Source organism: Opisthorchis viverrini (genome assembly GCF_000715545.1).
Source record: "Opisthorchis viverrini unplaced genomic scaffold opera_v5_363, whole genome shotgun sequence".
In the NCBI taxonomy this organism is placed as follows: domain Eukaryota; kingdom Metazoa; phylum Platyhelminthes; class Trematoda; order Opisthorchiida; family Opisthorchiidae; genus Opisthorchis; species Opisthorchis viverrini.
Window position 1 is genome coordinate 83933 of NW_008752025.1, and position 19567 is coordinate 103499.

General features: G+C 42.2%; 1 protein-coding gene across 1 annotated transcript; it reads right to left on the minus strand.

Annotated features, from left to right (window-relative positions):
- Positions 1-532: 532 nt before the first annotated feature.
- Positions 533-18588, minus strand: T265_15150 (hypothetical protein; the record flags this gene model as incomplete). The annotated part of the gene is made up of 4 exons (XM_009176805.1): positions 533-936; positions 4880-5075; positions 10690-10821; positions 18185-18588. Coding segments are annotated over 4 exons (1134 nt in total), but the record flags the coding sequence as incomplete, so codon positions are not given.
- Positions 18589-19567: the final 979 nt, after the last annotated feature.

A 19567-nucleotide genomic window follows, 5' to 3' on the forward strand; every position in this document is an offset into this window, starting at 1 on the left:
TACTGTTAAGACAAGTAGCATAAAGCTTGCGTTGCAAGTCACGTCCCAGACCTAGCTGGACCCAGTCTATAAAGGTTCGCTGGTTCAAGTAGATCAAGTATTTCCATTGAGATGATGCCCTCTTTAGCATTCGCTTCATTTAATTGATTGTGACCATTCAAGATTGTGACCATCTACTAACCCCTCTTGGATTCATCAAACCCGGTACCTCTCTAAAGAGATCATCTTGAGAGACAGACCAGGAGTGCTCAACTTAGTTGGGTCTCATAAGGCAAGACAGTTCTAAAGCAATTCGCCTTGGTGTGGTTACCTGTTTAGGTGGGATAAATAAACTCAACGAAATAGCGGAAAAAATGTCAGTGGCAGAGGTTCCAATTAGCTGGATAAAATAAATTTTGTCCCACCTGTTTGCCTTGGATAGGACCGTTCGTTTCAAGAAAGTGATCTCGTTTGAACTTGACTCCAGTCCATTTTTTGAGCACAGTGGGCTTTCGATCATTGTGCAACACTTGGAACTACTGCAGTATTCTTCTCAGTAGTCGTACCCACCATTGAATGCATAGTCGAAATGATTCATACGAAGTTTTCTTCTAGGTTCGAAAGGAATGGTCCATTCAGACTTTTTACATTCGGCAGGAAGATGAATACCTTCGCCTTTGATCCTAATGAAATCGTATCCTAGCTCAACAATCATGTGTGGTGGGCAGGTTTTATCGATCGTAGAGTCGCTTGCCGGTGGAATACTGTAATATAGAATCCCGTGATCAAGTTGATATGGCTTTTCAGGCGTGGGGGGTTGTGCCGCGTCATTAGCCGGTCTTCCACTTATCACCAATCGAACACAATTGAAACTCATGATCAAGCGCAGAACTTCCTTCCAATTGAGTGGCAGCGCGGAACGGCCAGTCACCAAAAGTGGGTGTAATGGAGCGTGGCCTTTGGATATGAGGAAAAGGAAAACAATGGTGGTTAGGAATAATCATTACAACAAGTCTGAATAAATAGTTCAGTCTAACGCAATGTTCTTTCGAACGAGAGTATACTTCAGCGTCCTTCGACATTGGTGTGTACCAAAATGTAGATCTCTGTAAAACTATTGCGTACTTCGGTTGCAATGATTATCTTTATACTATTCCAGAAGGAAAAATGGTTATCACTAGAGCGAAGCGTAACTTATTTTTCAAGCCAACTAAGTGTACTGGATGGACTTACTGAAAAAACGAACTGCTTTGTCAACGAAATATTAGTGATGTAGAGCGTGTTATCTGGGAACCTCCGAGAGTCTTTTCATTGTAATACTGTCACCATACCGACAGGAGGAATGGGTAGGGAAGTACAACCAGTTTTCCAAAATGTACAAGCGGTCAGTCGATATATTACGCTTGTGACTAAAAGACTACGCAAAGATGTGGTCAACGCAACCCCACTCGCTACGCTCGAATCAGTGCTTCACGGGCCAGCATAAGGTGACGAAGGACAAGCAACTCCAAGAGTATTGTTACAAATAAAGTCAAGCTGATTCCTGTGGCTATCGCATTCACCATGGGTCTCCTTTTGAGAAAGGTCGCTATTACCGATTTCTGCTAGTTGTTTGGGTGGTCTATTTGTGCCGAATGGAGGAAAATAGCACAAAAAACGCTAACGGGGACTTGGCCTCCATTCTTTGACACTGAGAATGGGATGTCATCCAAAGTATCTATACTCAGTAACAAAAAGTCAGAGCACACACTCCAACTAGACGTATGAGGTTTCTAACCGAATCTTCACCTCAGTTGTTTACTCGATTAACAAATCCCATTCAGGACGAAATGGCTGTTGGATTATTGTTGCAGCGCTGTTCATTTCTATGCTATAAATATCCAGTCACCTGATGCGAATATGTCTCCACTGACAGCGCACCAACCGAATCCGACGGTTATACTGTGTACAAAGATAGCGATGCTGTAGCATAGTCTCCAGCAGGGGTTACTGATAAAATCTAGGAAGGTGGCTTTAAAGTTCCGTGTTACTACTCAAGGAATCGGACCCACTACAGTGACTGCTGTAGCGAAATGTCTGTCCAGTGCATGGTTGTGATAGAGATTATAGAAATGCTCAGACCCTTACCTTCCACTCAATGATTGCTCAGTCAGCTAAGGAAAGGTAAACTGTGTAGCGGGAACCAAGATCCGATTGTTGCATGGATGAGCTTTAAAAAGCTCAAGTACCATCACTGAAGAGGATGGTGGGATGCCAGCTTGATAGTGAACATTGTCCGTCTTCTTGTCATTGTGACTGTAACACCTCAAGAAGCTGAATTATTAGCCGTAATTTCCACCATAGGTCAGTTTCCAACATATCTGATTCACAAAACCCCCCTATAATGCTTCTCCAAAAGTCGAGGCCTTGTTTTTTGGGCAAAACGAATCGGGTACCAGATAGATCGCTCCTCATGCGAGAGTGTTGTCCTCTTGTTCCTGCAGGCAGTGTGAGGAGTTGATTTACTGCCCACGGTAACGTCATCTTAATAATATGCGATATAACACAGGGCAGCTAGTATATCCACGAGTAATGACGAGCTTACGGAATCTGAAGGTCATACTTTCGAGAATAAGTGCAGTTCTTGAGCAGATGGGTCCAAATGTACATGGGCTTATATGAGTCGTGAGGCAAAAACGTCGCTCTGCACTAGGATAAAGCATTTATTGTTCGGCCAGTTTAGATCAGAACACGACAAAAAGCACGGTTTGTCGAGGCCTGTTCCTAAGATCCAAACCTCATAATAGTACATATTCCCATTTTGTGAGAAAACACTGGGTTCTCTTTGGTTCAAAAGACAACGAGGCATGCTAAAACGTGCTTACAGTGACCAGGAAGTCAAGCAAGTAACACCACAGTGGCGGTAAAACGTGACATCTTAATACCACGCTGCAATTAATCCAGCCACAACATACAGCAATAAAACCTGGAAACAGCAGTGGCATGAACGGTTTGCTGGAGCGTTTTAGCATATACGATGGTAAACACGCTTGTAATGACAGTCTCGGTTGCCGATAGTCATGATTCACTTAACAAAAAAATCTTCGGTAAATTTCTGCTTCATTTTCACGGATGTCAGAAAAACCTTGAGGCCAGTGGAGACAGACATGAAGAAGTTAGAAAAACCATCCGTTCTCGTATTTAGTCTTTATCTAGGTTCTTACGGCACCATAATCTAGGTAACGAAGTAAACGGAGAGTGAAAGATGTAGAATGTGTTTGTATGCTAATAAGTCGCCATGACATCTATTTCTATGTTTAGCAAGTATCGTTTACAACGAAAGTTCACTGCCCTTATAATGTAATTACGTCTTTTATCGAAAGTGACGGTCAGCTAGGTAAAGTTGATAGAAAGCCCTAGGTCGAATTTACCAACAAATCTTTTGTAATGAAAACAGCAGATATAATTCTCGTTGCTTTACTTTGTAGGTCTTCAAGTTAGTTAGACGACAGTGATCTGTCGGGATAGTGTCAGTAGCGTCTGTCTACCTCTATTCTAGGAATATGTGTCAGGTGCTCTCCGTCCTCATGTAACTTGGTTGATGTCGCGACTGTGCTAAATTCACAACCTTTGCTTGATGTAACTCTTCTTTCCTCCAATACTCCTTTCCACAAAAAAACGAACGTTATATCTGCTTTAAACTCAGCTCATACTGCTTCACTGGCACTACTGTGTAATAGTTTCGACTTCTAAGTATTCTGGAGAGGCCGTAAATTTTGTAAGCTCATTTTCCGGGAACACTATTACAACTGTCTAGCGTATGTTAACATGAATAATATCGAGCAAGCAGCATGGAACGTGAATGCTGGATGTCTTCTTCCCTACTTGCTTTGTCCATGCTTCCTCTGTTGACTGATGTTTCTGGTGCACCGACTCCGGTTTTGGCTGACATGGGTGGTTCGCATACAACATTACCTCATTATGCATAATGTAACGGTTCTTGGAGTCTGTGTGGCTTGTCTTTTCATCTGTTAGCATCAGACTGCTGGACTGGCACGTTACCTCATCTATTTTCTACAACATTATACAGGTCTTGGGGTCGAAATGTTTGGTGACTTCAGCAAACCTACTGAAAGTGATTCGTGAGCAGTCAGGGTGATATCATCGCTGCACCAATTTCAACTAACCTTCATGAGGAAATGTTTGCGGCAAATATGATAAACTCAGAAAACAAGCTGAACCACAGANAGGCGTGCAATATTGCATAACCAGTAATTTTGGGTCGACCTGTTCGATGAACCGGTAAGGCAAGAAAGTTGAGCTTTCAATGGCAAACGCTTCATTCACTTTCTGCATGTTAGTTTCTAGTTGAATGTAAAAGTTGAGTCATATTCGTGCTGCTTCTTTCGGCTCGCGCTCGTGCCTGCAGACTGATGAGGGTTTTTTTTTACATTTTATCAACACTTCGGGGCGAGCGATCACAGAGTACACCTGACTTCACATAAACTGTTTCAAACGACCAACACCGCAGGACCATCAGATAGACAAATGTCCGCGTTGCCGTCTTAAACTAGTCTCGAGTGGTACAAATACCTTTTTTTATGAAGATCGCTATCAGCATTTGGCGCCTCCAACCATTTATTGCGGCGGTTCATCTACATACTGACTCTCAGTTTAACGTAAAGTGGACGCCAACTGACAATATGATAAGTGTAGGAGGTGCCAACTCCAACGATTTTTCAGTGAAAAGACGTACACACAAGTATGAAGTATGCAATCTGAAGTTGATCAGCAGATATGAATATTCACAATTTTTCAGTGGTCCGGAATTTTCTGAATAGGGACTAATAGGGACTAATTGCATGAAGTTATTGTAATCGGTAATCAATGGGATTGCCTAGTTGTAACCGGGATGACTCACATGCAATGACAACGTTGTCCGTTCTTCTTGTGGCCTCTTGAAGTTGCAGATTTAGCCACTGAAGCTGAGGTTCTGAGAGGGCGTAGTGAATTGGCGGTAACAACCGAAAATCCGCTTTGGTGAAATACCCGTGTTCCGTTTTAAATTCTGTACCCCACCCCACGGGTTTCGGATTCCCTTTGTTGCATTCCGAGCACTGGAATGACAAATTGCAACTTTGTTCAGCAAGACTTGTAGCACATTAGGCATACCAAGAGAGGTCTTTCTGTAAAGGAATCATTTCGATGGAAGGTCAAAACAACGTCCCTAACCGGCCATACTTTGGTGTTAAATCCCCATTTCCGAAGAAGGGGTCAAAAAGTCTTATGGCTTAGAGTGTCCTATCTTCTGCAGATCTACTGCGGTTTTGTTTCTGGTCATATAAGTCACCTTATGGGTCTCGTGGAAGCTGCATAAACTCTAGTGGTAGTGTGACTAACGAAGTCAACGTGTGAAACTTGAGGACTCGAAACGCGTTTACCGATTTGCGCCAATAGTGATGTTAGAAAAGCATTTAACTAGATCTCAGAGGGTGCTTGTGTCAGGTTACTGTGCAAGCTGTATTGTTGACTGCGAGGGTTGGCCACTTCGATTGGAGGATGTGAGGCATCGATGTCTCAGCGTTGCAGCTAGAATCAGTTGGAGCCAGCGAATTCGCAATAAGGTGATCTTAGGACCGGTTTTTGGTGAAACGGAGGATAATTCCCTCATAGGATGCATCCAGAATTCCACGTTGTAAAAAAGAATTATGGAGGCTAGGAAAAGTTTTGATGCTGTTGGTGCTGTTTGCCTCCTAGAAGGGAGTCTACATAACGTTTTCTGAACTTGGCTAGAGAAACCGAACGATATGGTAACCAATCGATCGCTAATGCTGTCCTTTTCTATACAGATTGTTCGACTGAGTGCTAGATGTGTAGGAAATTGAGATGCTTTTGAGGCATTAGCACTATGTTTCCGTCCCTTCCCCATCTCTATATTTTTTCAGGTATAAGGCTTTTACTGAAGTAGATTGAGGGCAGTGAAGCAACAATATTCTTACCTGGTGTTGCTGTCAACTATGATTATGACTGATAATGAAGAATCATTGTGAAGAGTCGTTTTGATTCGAAAGCTCCGGGCACAGCGTAGCACTAACGATATATCATCTTGTAGGCCAATATATATCTCAGAAGTCTGATAAGGGTATCGTACACATTGTACACGTTATATTATTTTTGTAATTCTAGATCAACCACGAATTTGAAATTCCTCTTAACATACTATTTATGGTTGATATTGACTGTTTAAAAATCTGTGTAAAATGGTGTCTTGAGGCATTCTTATCCTAAGAGTTTATGCATTTTGTTGTTAGCGGGGCTCAGTGTTCGACGGAAGTCCTTCAAACCACATGTACTTCTAGAAACTTCTTGAAGCAGTCATGTTTAAGGCTTTTTGAAGGAATCCTATGTGAATTGCACGGAAATTTCCTGGTCTTAGGTGAAGTTGTCAGCCATGTGGTACCAACGACCTGTCCAATGTGGACGTTTTGTACATGAATGGAAGAATCGTTGCTTTCCCTTTACTGCTAGCTTCTGAACTTGAGACGGTGGAGAGCTCCCTGTGTTTAATTAATACTGTCAGAATCTAGGCAAAGGATAGCAATTAAGCTGACGTCCTTCCTAGAGACCGAATAAAAATGATGCTCAACATCCTGCTTTCTTATCGAAGAACCTATGCAAAACAGTTCCTGAACGGTAGGGCTGTCACTGAACATCTGGGTCTCCGTCTAATCTACGGTGCCAAAAACTGGAACGAAAGCCAGTTTGGTGAGCCTTGCTGGTGAATTTGACTCATGAGTGGCACAGATTTCAGTTATACTTGGAGCTTGTTGAGGATAAAGTGGCTGCAGCCCATTGTAACTGGTTTATAAATAGCACATTCCAGTATGACCTGGTAAAACTGTCATCAGAGCCGATTTTGGGCTGTCATCGTTTCATAATCCGTTTCATACCCGATTACAGTGCCCCCAGGGTGTACACCATTCCCCCTTTATGGGAAAGGATTGTCCATATTCGGGTTTCTTTTGGGTCAGTAATGTTTTTGGACCATGTTTTTATCTTTTTATGTTCCCCACTGTTCTTTCAATGTTGTCTGGCATGGGATATTCTCTTGGGAATAAAAACTGTTAATGAACACAGGATGTCGTTAGGGTCATCACTGCCTGGTTCTTGTGAAATCGCACTATTCGAGGGAGCCGTGTACTGTGAAACTCCTTCATAGTCAGTAAACCAACCGGCCATTAGTGGTAAGCCACCGATTCATTTTCCTCCATATCGTTTGAATGGTCATTCTACACTTTGCACGGACCACAACCTGCAGTAGAGAATTAAGGACTATTACCCTGATAAACTATTGTCACAGAAGTTTATTGTCGCAACCTGCGGTCAGACGCAGCTTCATAACGAAGGGATTAGTTTTCGCTTTGTGGTCATTTGATTCGGCTAAAGTGTAATGCCAAAATCCCGAACCGAACTGAACTAGCCTGAATCATGGACATCTTGGTATTTTACATGAATGACGGCATTACCAGAACAATCTTCCTGTATCTACTTCGACAGTAGAATTTATCAATAATCAGTCCACAGCCAAACTTATGCGTTTAGATGGAGGTGGATTCGAACTTGAGATAGTTCACTGATTAAGACGTCAAACTACTGAAGTGAAGGCTCGTGGTTTTAACCGATCTCGACCGCTCCTGTCCAAACTTTGGCAACCGGCAACGGCTCGGCCGTCGTGCTTCTTTCGGGTGGTATGGCAGCCAGACATCAAAAAGGTGTTACGGCTGGACAATCATTACTTTTCATATTCCAGCAGAATCTGTTCACAATAAGCTTTAATAGAACGAGAGTGATGTAAATGCAAAATGCACAGATTAGAGTCACGTGGTATTACCAGGCTTATGGAGGACTTACAGTCGAGGGCCATTTATTCTGTGTAGTAGCTCAAATGTATGCAAACTGGGACGCATGTAGTCTACTGCCGCATTTTCAGGAAGTGGTGTGCAAAAAGTCGTCCGGCTTCATTGTTTTTCGACTGAACCCCAAACAGAAATACTTGAATCCGTGAACTCTCGGCTACTAGTTGAAGATAGTGTCATCTAGTCAAGGTTGAACAAGTAATAGCATGAATAATTCGCAGACAACACTTCTGGGTCATTTATCCTTCAATCAGGGAATTCAAGTTATGTAGCCATATGTTGACTGTCTCCTAGGGTCACAGTTTGCCAAATAGATGACATGCTGGACGTGTCAACTATTTTTTTCTTCCGAGCTATCTAAAGGCTGTTGATAATATGGAGAGATATGGGAATTAGCTAAATACACTCATTTGCATATCAATTTAGTTTTGACGGGAGGCTTACCTGGAACACAGCTGGATCTCCCTTCAAACCCAAACGAATATGTAGATGAGTGTATAAGTTGTATCCCTTGTGTTTGAACGTTCTTACCGGGTTTCGTTGTTGTTGCAAACCTCGTCACCAATCAAGGCGGTTTGAAGACGAGAGTACAAACAAATACATCGTGCATGTCAACTGAGCAGCCCGAGTTGCAAGTATTCTCTTCTGTATCGAAAGCACGATTCCTTACATGAATATCACTCATTGCTTGGTGTTGCATACACAACACCGTCTTGAAATGCTGCTAGTTGATCTTCTCACAAGCGTGCGCGATATCTCGAATATCGTGCCAAATGAAAACCGTGAAAGCCTTGTATGACACATTCAGTTGCTTAAAAACCCCATAAGCCACAGATTCAGCTGGGTTCCAAGTGAGTCTCCAATCAAAACCAAACTGGTAGGCAAATGAGTTTACTTTGCTAATTCCGTGCAATTTGGGTTCAAGTAGAACTCGGGGACTGCGCCAACCTGGTGGGCGAAGCCGGTCGAGGGATGTCGAAGAATTTCCAGCCACTTTACGAATAATGTATGATGCTTAGATATGGGAATCTTTCGGTCGAGGTCTTATTATGTAAGTGAATCGATCAATCCTGTCTAAGTGCGAGCTAGCCACAACACTGATTCGTCGGTTCTAATGAAATGGTATGGACTTCAACTACCAGCCACGAGATTTCGATTTCGAATCTCCCTGGGGATTTGTGAGGTGTACACTACTGATTATTTTCAATAAGGATAAAATATTGGCAGCACTTCTCAACTCTTCAACGGAGATTCGGTAGACTTACAGGATGAACTACCGATAGAAAAATCCGGACATCAACAGAGGCTGTAAAACTTCTATCGGTAATTAATAACGGTCTGAAGTTAATTGAGCATTGTCGACTGAGCTAATGACTACTATAATTATTTATGGGTCAAGAACAACTTGTTTCCCTTGACAAGATCATATAAGCATCTGGACGACTAAGCTGGATCACTGGAATTTAAAGTAAACTGTAGTCAAGCGACCAAGTCCCCAACACATTGAAGAATCGTTATCGTTGAATAGAAAGCTAGCCCACTTAATGTTGAGGTAACGCATCATGGTACATCTTATGGCTTCCTTTATCGTACACACAACAAAAGTATTACCCTCTCGAGCGAAAAATCTGATCGTCAACTTTCCTAATACCTTTCACTTGTTCCCCGTGTAAGAAGCACTTTGATCGGCCTATGGGATGCGCAGAACCCATGGGCTGGCAGTCAAGGCCAGTGTTTTAACAATTGCCGAGATAGTCACAGTAACTTCGACCTCAGGGGCCAGCTTTAGATGTTTTCACTAGTTTGGAATCTGTGTTTCGCATTCGTGTGATATAGTGACCTCGACTTGATCAACGTGATGAAGGAGCTCCGCTTCTGCAGAACCACCAAAAGCTCACGCATTCTATCGCAGGTCTGAGTTACTGTGACGTAAGGATAAGGTCACTGTAAGCCTTTTCGGTCGGACTAGAATTCCCGGGGAGCAGCTGATCCGAAACTCACTGGTTTATTAGATAGGCAGAAATCGCAGAGAAGTCATTATTTTGGAATACCATATTGCTCCTCGATAGCGTATTCATGCGAAAGGGGGAAGAGTTCTTCGCAGCATCAAACATCGGCTTCTGTTGCGCCAAGCGAACATATTGATTTGACAAAAATGTTGACCTAATCTCTGCCCGTTTGAGAGCCCGTAGAGCACACTAGTATAGCGAAACTACAAGGATGTAAACATCTTTCACCAAAGCACTAATGAGGAAAGTTTGACATACAATCTCAATAAAAGTGCATCAAGGTGGTTCTTAGAAATTTCGAGGCAAAAAGAACCAGAAACAATCATCAGAATATTTTTCCAGACGATATGACAAAATGAAGTGGTCCAAAAATCTTATCGAATCAGCTTCGCAGTTCTTAGTGATTTTATATTGTTTGCGCAAGGTTCTGACTGAGATACATCAGTTGGGAAGTGAAAAATAAGAAGTAAAGTTACCGTATTGTTTATACGCTTAATTTCAGAGTTATTCCGTTTTTTTTCATCTAGGAAACCAGATCGACACCCTCAGATATTTGCCAAAACAGTGCATGTAATATCTGCGTACAGTAATAGTCCGTTTCATAGCAAAGAGACGCGGAACTTCAACTGATGGTATCTACTATAATCAGACTCTCGGCAAAATTGTTTTTGACAAAGCCAAATGTAGGAGAAAGTACCAGTAATTGTCAGTGGCGATAAAATAAAACCGAATTGGCAACCCTATTTTTACTAAACGCGGAAGAAACTGAGGGTTTCTAATCTTGAAAATTTGACGATGAAACTAACCTTCGTCTGGACACACGCAACTTCAGTGCGGTCAAGCTTTAACCCACCGCATGCCTGTTTACCTGACACATCGGCCGCCAAGAGGTCATAGCCATCAAGAACAATCAGCATGCTCTCCGGTCCGATACGTTCCTGAAGACAGAATCATGACAAACTGTTATTTGTACACGACGTCGAGGCCCGATCAGTAGAATGCGTGTTTGATTGTGTGTGGCTCCACTTGTGTCATATTAATTGGTATAATGGTTATCATTATTATAGATGTAAAACGAAGGTTTGAAACTGGGATTTTACCGCTGTACAGCCATGTACTTTTTTATTTTTGCTTAGAACCATAAGGTGGAGAGAATAAGAGAAAAATGCTGTGGTGATGCAGTCATTTTGAGGTGAACACTCAAGGTCGAGTCGGCAGAACTTACGACAGGTTTTGCCAGTATCTTAGGTTGTAGTTTATGACAGTATTCCGTCATAAAAATTCCTCTTAAAAGCACTTTTAGTGCTTTTTAAAATGTTTACACTTGAGCACAGTGATCCGAAGGGAAATGACCTCTAGAAAAACCATTAATCTCTGATGTAATGCTGATCGTCCATGCGTTTCGATGTTCTGACAAAGTAACAGCAGGTAAACGTAAATTTTTACATCATTCTGTTCTCAGCATGTCTCTAGTCATCCTTCCATCATCCTATCAATGTTCGCTAGGGTTGCATAAATCAACTAGGTCCAGCTCATCCTTGAACCGTATGGCCACCGGTAGAAAACACCTAAAATGACAGGAGTCTGAGTGATGTAGCTATTCATGAGAAAATCAAAGCCAAGTCAGAATCATATAATATGCGTGAGTGGTGTGAGATGATGTTTGGGCGAAATTCTCTGGATGGTCAGCCGTTGTCCTACTAAGCTGAAGCGATGGAGGCCTGCTTCTGCTTTTTAGTTCTGGTATATCTTTGTCAGGGGCGGTTTGTTTGGTCTCCGGAGAAGACCAGGCTCATTTTTTAGGATAACTAAGTCGTATTTTGCTTGCCAATTAATTTTTTCCAGGGAAAACGACAAAAAATAGCCCGGAAAGTCATTGTTTTGGAAAGGCAGTTGGTTTGCCAGAGAACCCAAAAAAACTGACATGAATTGGTCTGCATTTGCCAATCTGAACTTGTCGCATAATACACTGGTGTGTTCTGTGACATTCCATTTGTTCATAGCCACACCACTCTCGTTTGAACGACCGTGTTCCTGTTCTGGCGCAATTATTCCGGTGAATTCACACCAAAGGGAAGCACTGGACTTAAGTTTTGCTCTTACTTTAGCTCATCAGCAGTGCATATCCAATGACCGTGCCGGGATTTGAACCCCGGACATCTGACATGCGAGGCGAGCGTCTAACCACTACTCCACCAACGCACGTTGGACGCATCTGAATTATCACGTTTGAACAGGTGAACGTGTTCACAATTGGGCGATGTGATTGGTGTGCTCGACTCATCGAACGACGACCCAATAAATGTCCTGGTTGTGACGATCGACTGACCCACCAGGCAGGGCGTCCCAGTCAGGTAGTGTGGCACACGCTTGAAGTTTGGACAGTAGGGCACAAAATTTCCGTTAGTTTAGAGGTTCTTCCGATTCGGTTGAAGCCTGAATTCTTCTGGCAATGTGCATGGGTCAAACTCACCTCTGATACATTGGCTATTCCACTTGGGATAGAGAAATCCGCTGAATCGCAGCTTTCAAGTTTAAGTTAGCCATTCAGGAGATGTGGTTGTTCAGAAGCCATACTTTAGTCTTTCGTTTAATTCAGTCCGCATCCCAAATCACAAACAGCGGATTCGAATTCCATGGGCTTTTATTCGACCCTTCTTGGCGATCTAGCGATCTGACGGCCTTTTAAATACATACTCACACGTTTGGATTACTTCTATGGAGTTGTGGATGTTTTGCATCCATCGATAGTCAAATTGGTTCCATCGAAAGTGCACCACTCCCAATGACCCGAATCAAGACTGCTGAATTGTTTTACTTGTGTAGTCAAAAGGGGATATCAATTTGCCTCAAGAACCGTGTATAGCTTCTGTGGGAAGACGATGAGAGGGTCCATTAGATTTTTCATCACCGATTCCCCAGAAGTGTAGCCTGTATTGGATGGCTTTAACGAATTCATAAATAGCTAAAAGACGGATATCTAGTTGTGCTTTTGACGCTTTACTCACAGAATACATCCAGCACCATCAGCTGTAGTGGTTTGGCCGTACGCTTCACATGCTGAGGCAGCATCTAACAAGCCGGTTGTTGCTCTTCGTCTCTTTATCCAAATACCGCAAACTACAGAATGGAAAAAGTGCTGTTCGGCAGATGGGTATTGAAGAGGTTAAAAACAACTTTGTTGTTGGTGCAATCCACCTTCCAGTATGGGGTACCCATGAGCTGAACAGGCGTGGCGGCTGATCGACGTAAAAGGCGTTCGTTCTAACAGTTCATTTCCAGGCTGTTCTACTGAGCGTTTGGAACTGTAGACACCTCAGAATGTTTGTGGTAGCTTAGCATTAGTTTACTCTCCCACCCACTCTTCTCTTCATTTGAAAGCTTCAAATATAATTAAATAAACCTTGTAGTTGTAAGACAGTAAAACATCAGTGTCAGGTGGTGTTGATGTTTCCGATAGCGATGAACCCGTAAACCCTTCAACCTAAAGGTTTCCGTCAGTTCACCGAAAATTCGCCATCCCACACGAAAAGCATTTTTTAATTTTAACTTAAATACTTCTTAGCTCCATGAGTTGAGGCTATGAAACAAGGTGCATATGAAAAGGTCATGCCCTCTGGTTTGATACATACGACTGACCAACCCTCACCTTTTGAGGGCAACTTGGCTCAAACCAAAATATGTAAATAAAAATACGACTTCGCGATTACTTTTTCGGGAACTCAAATAAATGCTTATATTTCAACCAGAATAATGAGTTCGAGTAGCTCTTTTTAACCAGACTTCAGAAATGACGAAAACTAATGGGAAATTCTCAAAAATAGAGGCAGACCCTCACGTTTTTACCTTTTCATTTAGTGGAAATGGATTGAGACATTTGCCTGCCTGAAGTGACAATGGTTGCATTTATAAAGAATGAAGACTACACAGGAAGACTCGATCAAATTCTATAAAACTCCTAAGAATGTCAAATGCCAAGATCTTATCCAGGCTCAGGTCTCATTGCTGATAACCAATCAAGGCGTCATGATGTGTACAATCTTAAAATCACCAGAAAAGCTACCAAATACTTGATTTTATATTGGTCTGATCTACCTGAAACGAAAAACATCGGCTCACTTTATGATCTCCGCAGTTTTAGTGGCCCAACAGCCCCAAAGACTTGGGTTCATACGCTTTACTATGCCTCCAAGGTTCTCTAGATTCCGAATCAACATGCCTCTGGGCCAAGTAACCAGTGTCCAGTTTTGAGTTGGGTTTCAGCTGAGATCCCTTGTCGACTAACCTTATGACAGATTAATTTGTTGCTAGAAGGGTCATGAGGCTTTATGACAATTCAGGATCCCCCAGATTGGTGAAAAGGACGTGGATTGAAACTATTTTTGGCGGAATTTTTAGGAAAATATGGTGAACAGCCGAATCACTGGTACAGTTTGCGTGCAAGTTGAGAAACAGAAATAAAAGGTATTGAGAAGAAGGGTCAAAACCAGCTAGCCCAACACCGTATCTGCGAGATAAGTTATGAACCTCAGCAATAAGTACGCGAGATACGTAGCTTCCAATTGAGGGTGATTAAAAAGCTTCTGAATCAAAAGTGTTGAGGATCTATTTTTAAAATTTTTACACCACGTGAAGTATTCAAGTAGAGAACACTTGGAGTATGGGATAAATTCTGCAGGATATGATGAAATGAAAAGGCTAAGATGTGGAGGTAGACAGCAGTATGCCAAGCAACACATGTAGGTCCAACGGGTTAAAGTTTTTAGGATGGGCAGATAAAATGACATATCTGGATTTCGTTTCTGTAGCAACCGGTGCAGTTTCTACAAAATCGATCTTTTGTGGACATGGGTATTTGGTGAAATGCCTTCAGACTGAACAAAGGTTCGTGAAGAATATTCCTTAGCAAAGGTTTGTGAGACTCTTGGTTGAATTGCATAGAAGGGAAAGTGGTCATGTGGATAGTCACCAGAAAGATATCACCCCCAAACAACGACCAGTTTCGTTTAGTCCCTTGAGGTTAATTTCAGCAGTGAACCACCTATTAACAGAGATAAAAGTTGACCAGCTCCTTGGTCTATCTATAAGGTAAGAGCTGTAACAGAAGGTAAATTCGATAGGTTCACGCAGCAGTTTTCTGGCGGTACCGTATTTTCAATGATTCTTGCTACGTGGTAGCTCGACTAAGCACATCCAAGAATTCCAGGGTGAATAATATAAAGGGTGCAAAATTTGCTAAGGTGGAGAGGGCAGCTGCAGGTCACCCGACCTGACACTGCGTGATGTGCCATCAGCAGTATAGAGCAGTCATCAAGGGAATAAGTTTGAATCTTTAGTACCTCCTCACGTAACCTGTTCTTACTCCTAATCAAATTGTTGTACCTTTTACGGAGCAAAACAAAGTTTCAACAACAAGCAGAAAAGAACATTAGTTGGAGTTTTCAAAACCGGAAAACCAACTTCTAACACTTTAGCCCAATTGACCAAGACCCCCAATCCACAAGTTTCAGAAATATGTTACACATATCAACCGAAAATATGGTTTAAACCGACATCTAAGTCTCATTTAGTGTGCTGGCTAAGACGACTTGGGTTACAGCTACTTTATCTGTCTTAAAACTCGTCTCAAATAGTAATAATCCTGTCAGGACTAAAAAACCTTTTGTGCCAACAGAAAATTTTACCCAGCATCAAATTTACTGACCATTTATGAGGTCCTTCTGTGAGACGGTAATTCTGTCATATTTTTCTGGAAAATTGTTAAGGTACCTAGCTTATGCAACTTATATATGCTACCAAACTTGACAAATGAGCTGTATTTACTTGCAATATTATGAAACCATCCAATTTACACAAAGATACATACCGTGTAATAAGCCGATCCACAACACCGAAGCGGTTCTTTAATCAGCCCATATTCTTTCATAGATTTGGCAAGGAAACTTCTCATGTATTCCGAACGTACCGCTGTCTCCTGATCACCCATTGAGTGCAAAATCTTAAAAAATTAAGCGAAAAGAACAGCTGCGTTTAACATATGTAAAATGACAGACATTATGTGAATCAAGGTCACTTCTACTTCCAATGGGTAGTTTGTCCCGTAATTAAAGCTTGTCCGTGCTGAGAAGCCAAAAACACTGTAAAGCTGCTTTAATCTTATTGAGAATTACGACAAGTGCTTTCAACAAAAATCAGAGGATTTTGAGGCTGCGACCTCACAACTAGTTGAACACTTTACCGTTCGGCCATGAACGGCTGACTAGCAGTGAGATTAGCTTGCTCCTGGGCAGTATAAAGAGCCATTCATTCTTAATTCACGGAATTAACTTCACCTCATTACGCGTGCAGTCATTTATTTAAATTCTTTCGTCAATAATAAAAAGTATCTTCATGAATGGGATGTGTATTATGCTTATGTGTCGGGCTGCAGATTATTGGGAAGCCTCTAAAATACTGTACTGGCTTCATACTGAGGATAACTGTCCAGCGTTCACGATTACGACGGCAGTGTTGATTAATTTTAGGAGGAGGATAGTAGTTATGACCACCTATCAGTTAGTACGAAACGCGTAGCAATATTCTGCTGGAGAGCTAAAAAGATACAGACAAACACTGTTGGCGATAGCAAAACAAATTAGTTTGTACAGGATCAGGGTAGTTATTTGGATACAAAAACGACAGCTGTTATGAAGATGTGCAATTTATTGTGCGGTTGGGCCATGTTTGTCAGTGTCGCCAACTAGTGGTCAAACGGGCCAGGGGGCCTCAAACCACGGAGGTAGCAGTCATTAACCTAACAGTCTACTGCCTAGTAAATTCACACTTGGTTGCCAGGCTATAGACTGCCACATTTTGGTCCTTTCTATTCAAGTCAAAAAAGCTCTGAAAGGTGTATTATTCTCTGCTTTGTGGAGAACGTGTTCTGATTGCATAATCTATGAAACGTGCGTAACTGATTCACCGTGAATGAGGTCTACTTTCCGAAAACCATTTGGCGTAACCCATCAAACGCGACCAACGCTTCAGAGACAATGGCGGCTTTCGTACCTTCTCTGCAGACAGAGGCCATGGTATCGATCCATCACGTGGTACGGGTCGCATAACCACACCGTGTGATTTTCCATTAAGAGACAAAAATTATATCACACCAGCGCCATATCTTGAAAAACCTCACCTTAGTTTACACAGCTTGTTAACCACTTTATCAAAACCTACAAACGTCTTCTGGCAGTTGAACTTACCAGTCGCGTTCATTGGCTGGTCCGTTAGCATGAGAATTGGATTCGGTCACACCGAGTATTATAGCAGAACTTTAGAGTTTACAGGTATGAAACGCGTTCCAAACCATGCGGCAGAGTTATTTAGGTTACTTAAGATGGTTTGTGTCCTAATATGTTTCGAACCAAAGAGATGAATATTATCTGAGCTTTGCCTTATACCACCGGATCCGGTAAGTCCAAGTTAAAGTGTGATCTATCGCCTTGATGTTCACGAGAGGTCATATACGGTGCCACAAAATGTCTGGAAAGTTGAAGAATGTATTTGACCGCCGGACACCGCCGAAATTTCAAATACTGAACAAAGTGAAATTAGCTTTTACACCAAAAAACGACCAAGAGGAAACGTTTAAAAGAATGGTATCAATGTTATATTCAAGAAAGTGGGTACGTGTGACAAGAAAAATGTATTTGGTCTAAAAATAAAATACATCGTCTGAATCTACTGGGTTTATTTTTACTTGCACACCTTACGCATCACCATAGAATGAGGTGGTCAGACCCCATATTGAACAAGCCGAATCACCGCAGAAAAGTGCTGTTTTCCGTGGTGAGCTAAGGGTGACTCAGAGTGCTAGTCAAACAGTGGACTGGACAATGTATTAAATCGACTAAGGAAAACTTGTCTTTTGACAATACAACCCGCAGTATTGAAGGAGTCTGCATGATTCCTAATAAGGATAATTGGAGACGCTGAGAAATAAGGTTTCTAATAGGCAAAATAAGAGGAATAACTAATCGCTGATCCTTAACACGCATTCAGAGCATAGCCTGCGTGCCATTCAAAAGAAGGCGGGGACTGAGTTGCTGCCAACCTGCCCAGTTTCCAACAGCAGCAGTCAGTAATTTGATGACTTGGACACTGGGCTATCTCGATCCTAATCAATTACGAATAAATTAATGAATAGTTTAACGAATTAACTGAATTTGTGTGAGTGAAAATGGCGGAGCAGTGATTGAATGGGCTAATATTTGCAGAGGCAGATAGCTGGGTAGTCAAAAAAGAGCGTGTATATGGACTAACCTTCACGGGGTGCCTTTCAAAGGCTTCTTTCAGAGCACCAAAAATCGTTTCGAGTTCATGGGTGCATTTGAGTAAAGATGAGTCAAATAGTCCACCAAGTTGGAGCGTAACGTTAACTTTTTTACTGGACATAATGTGTAAAAGTTTCAGGAGCTGGTCCCAATTTGTAACTGTATCTTCCCGGGCGTTAGTCGTCTCGGCGGCGTCCCCACAGTTTATATGTAATGGAATCTGCGTACGTCTGCAGTACATATCAACAAAAATGCCGAGTGAACACAGAGCCTCTCCCTTTCCGCATGGAGTACGATTGGGCAGCGAAGTAACCAAAGGATTGTGTTTGTAATAACCAGGACATGGATAGTCAGAGACCAAGTCTTTCACCGGGCAACGCGGTAGAATACCGGGATTAATCCTGTGCTGTTTGAAAATCACATGGTAGCACGATCAGAATTTACCATTAGTCTCGTCAAAAACCAGTCCGGCCGCCTGCTGCTCGTGATAACAACAAAATAATTCAAAAGGATTTGTGACCTTAAAAGTTGAACCATTCATTGACTTAGTCCATTTTAGGCTCAGAGTGAGCCACACAGTGCAAACAATGGTTGTTTCCATTTTCCATGGAAGCTGCATCTACCTTTTTTTAACTGTTGGTTTGAATTGCAGCCATAATAGTGCTGACTTCTCTGCTCGAGTAAACTAGGAAGTCGTTTAGCTGAGGCCAAACCATTTCAGTGGGTACGTGCAATATCATAGCTTCGAATAGTGGTAGGTTTTAGTAGAAGACGGTCCACGGCTGCTCACAGTTGCAACATAAGTGGCTGAAAAAAGAAGAAACAGGTTTCCCTGTCAATGAAGTTGATGAGTACATCGAGAGTTTGTTTATCTTTCCGCGTTGGTGATCATGAAAATTATCGAGAAATTCATAAGAAGCCAGGTCATCTGATTTTTTCTTGAAAATAATGTTTTTCAGACACAGCCATAAACGACTCTAATGGGGCTCAGGAACATCAAGGCGTCTCGGATTTACGGCACGAGATTTACGGAAACAGCGGGCATACAACATGTTTGTAGCTCTTATTTAATCGCACTGAAAGTCCGCTTTTACTCGTGGCGCATGTTTGGACAAAGCCGAGCCAGGAGGAAGCCAGAGTAGTGGCATGCCGGAGGAAAGACAAATAGTAAAAATCTTGATATGACCTGCACATATTTTGATGGTGCATATTATCATCGTCGACAGCATAACGTCGGTCCTCGACATTGATGGCGCAGACGCATCCGTGGAGACTTCAACCCTGCGGTGAAACGCAATCTTGCGCAGAATATCCTATAGTCACTTATCCCACGTCACTTTCAACAAATGGCGCCGTACAGAGGCTAGCCACA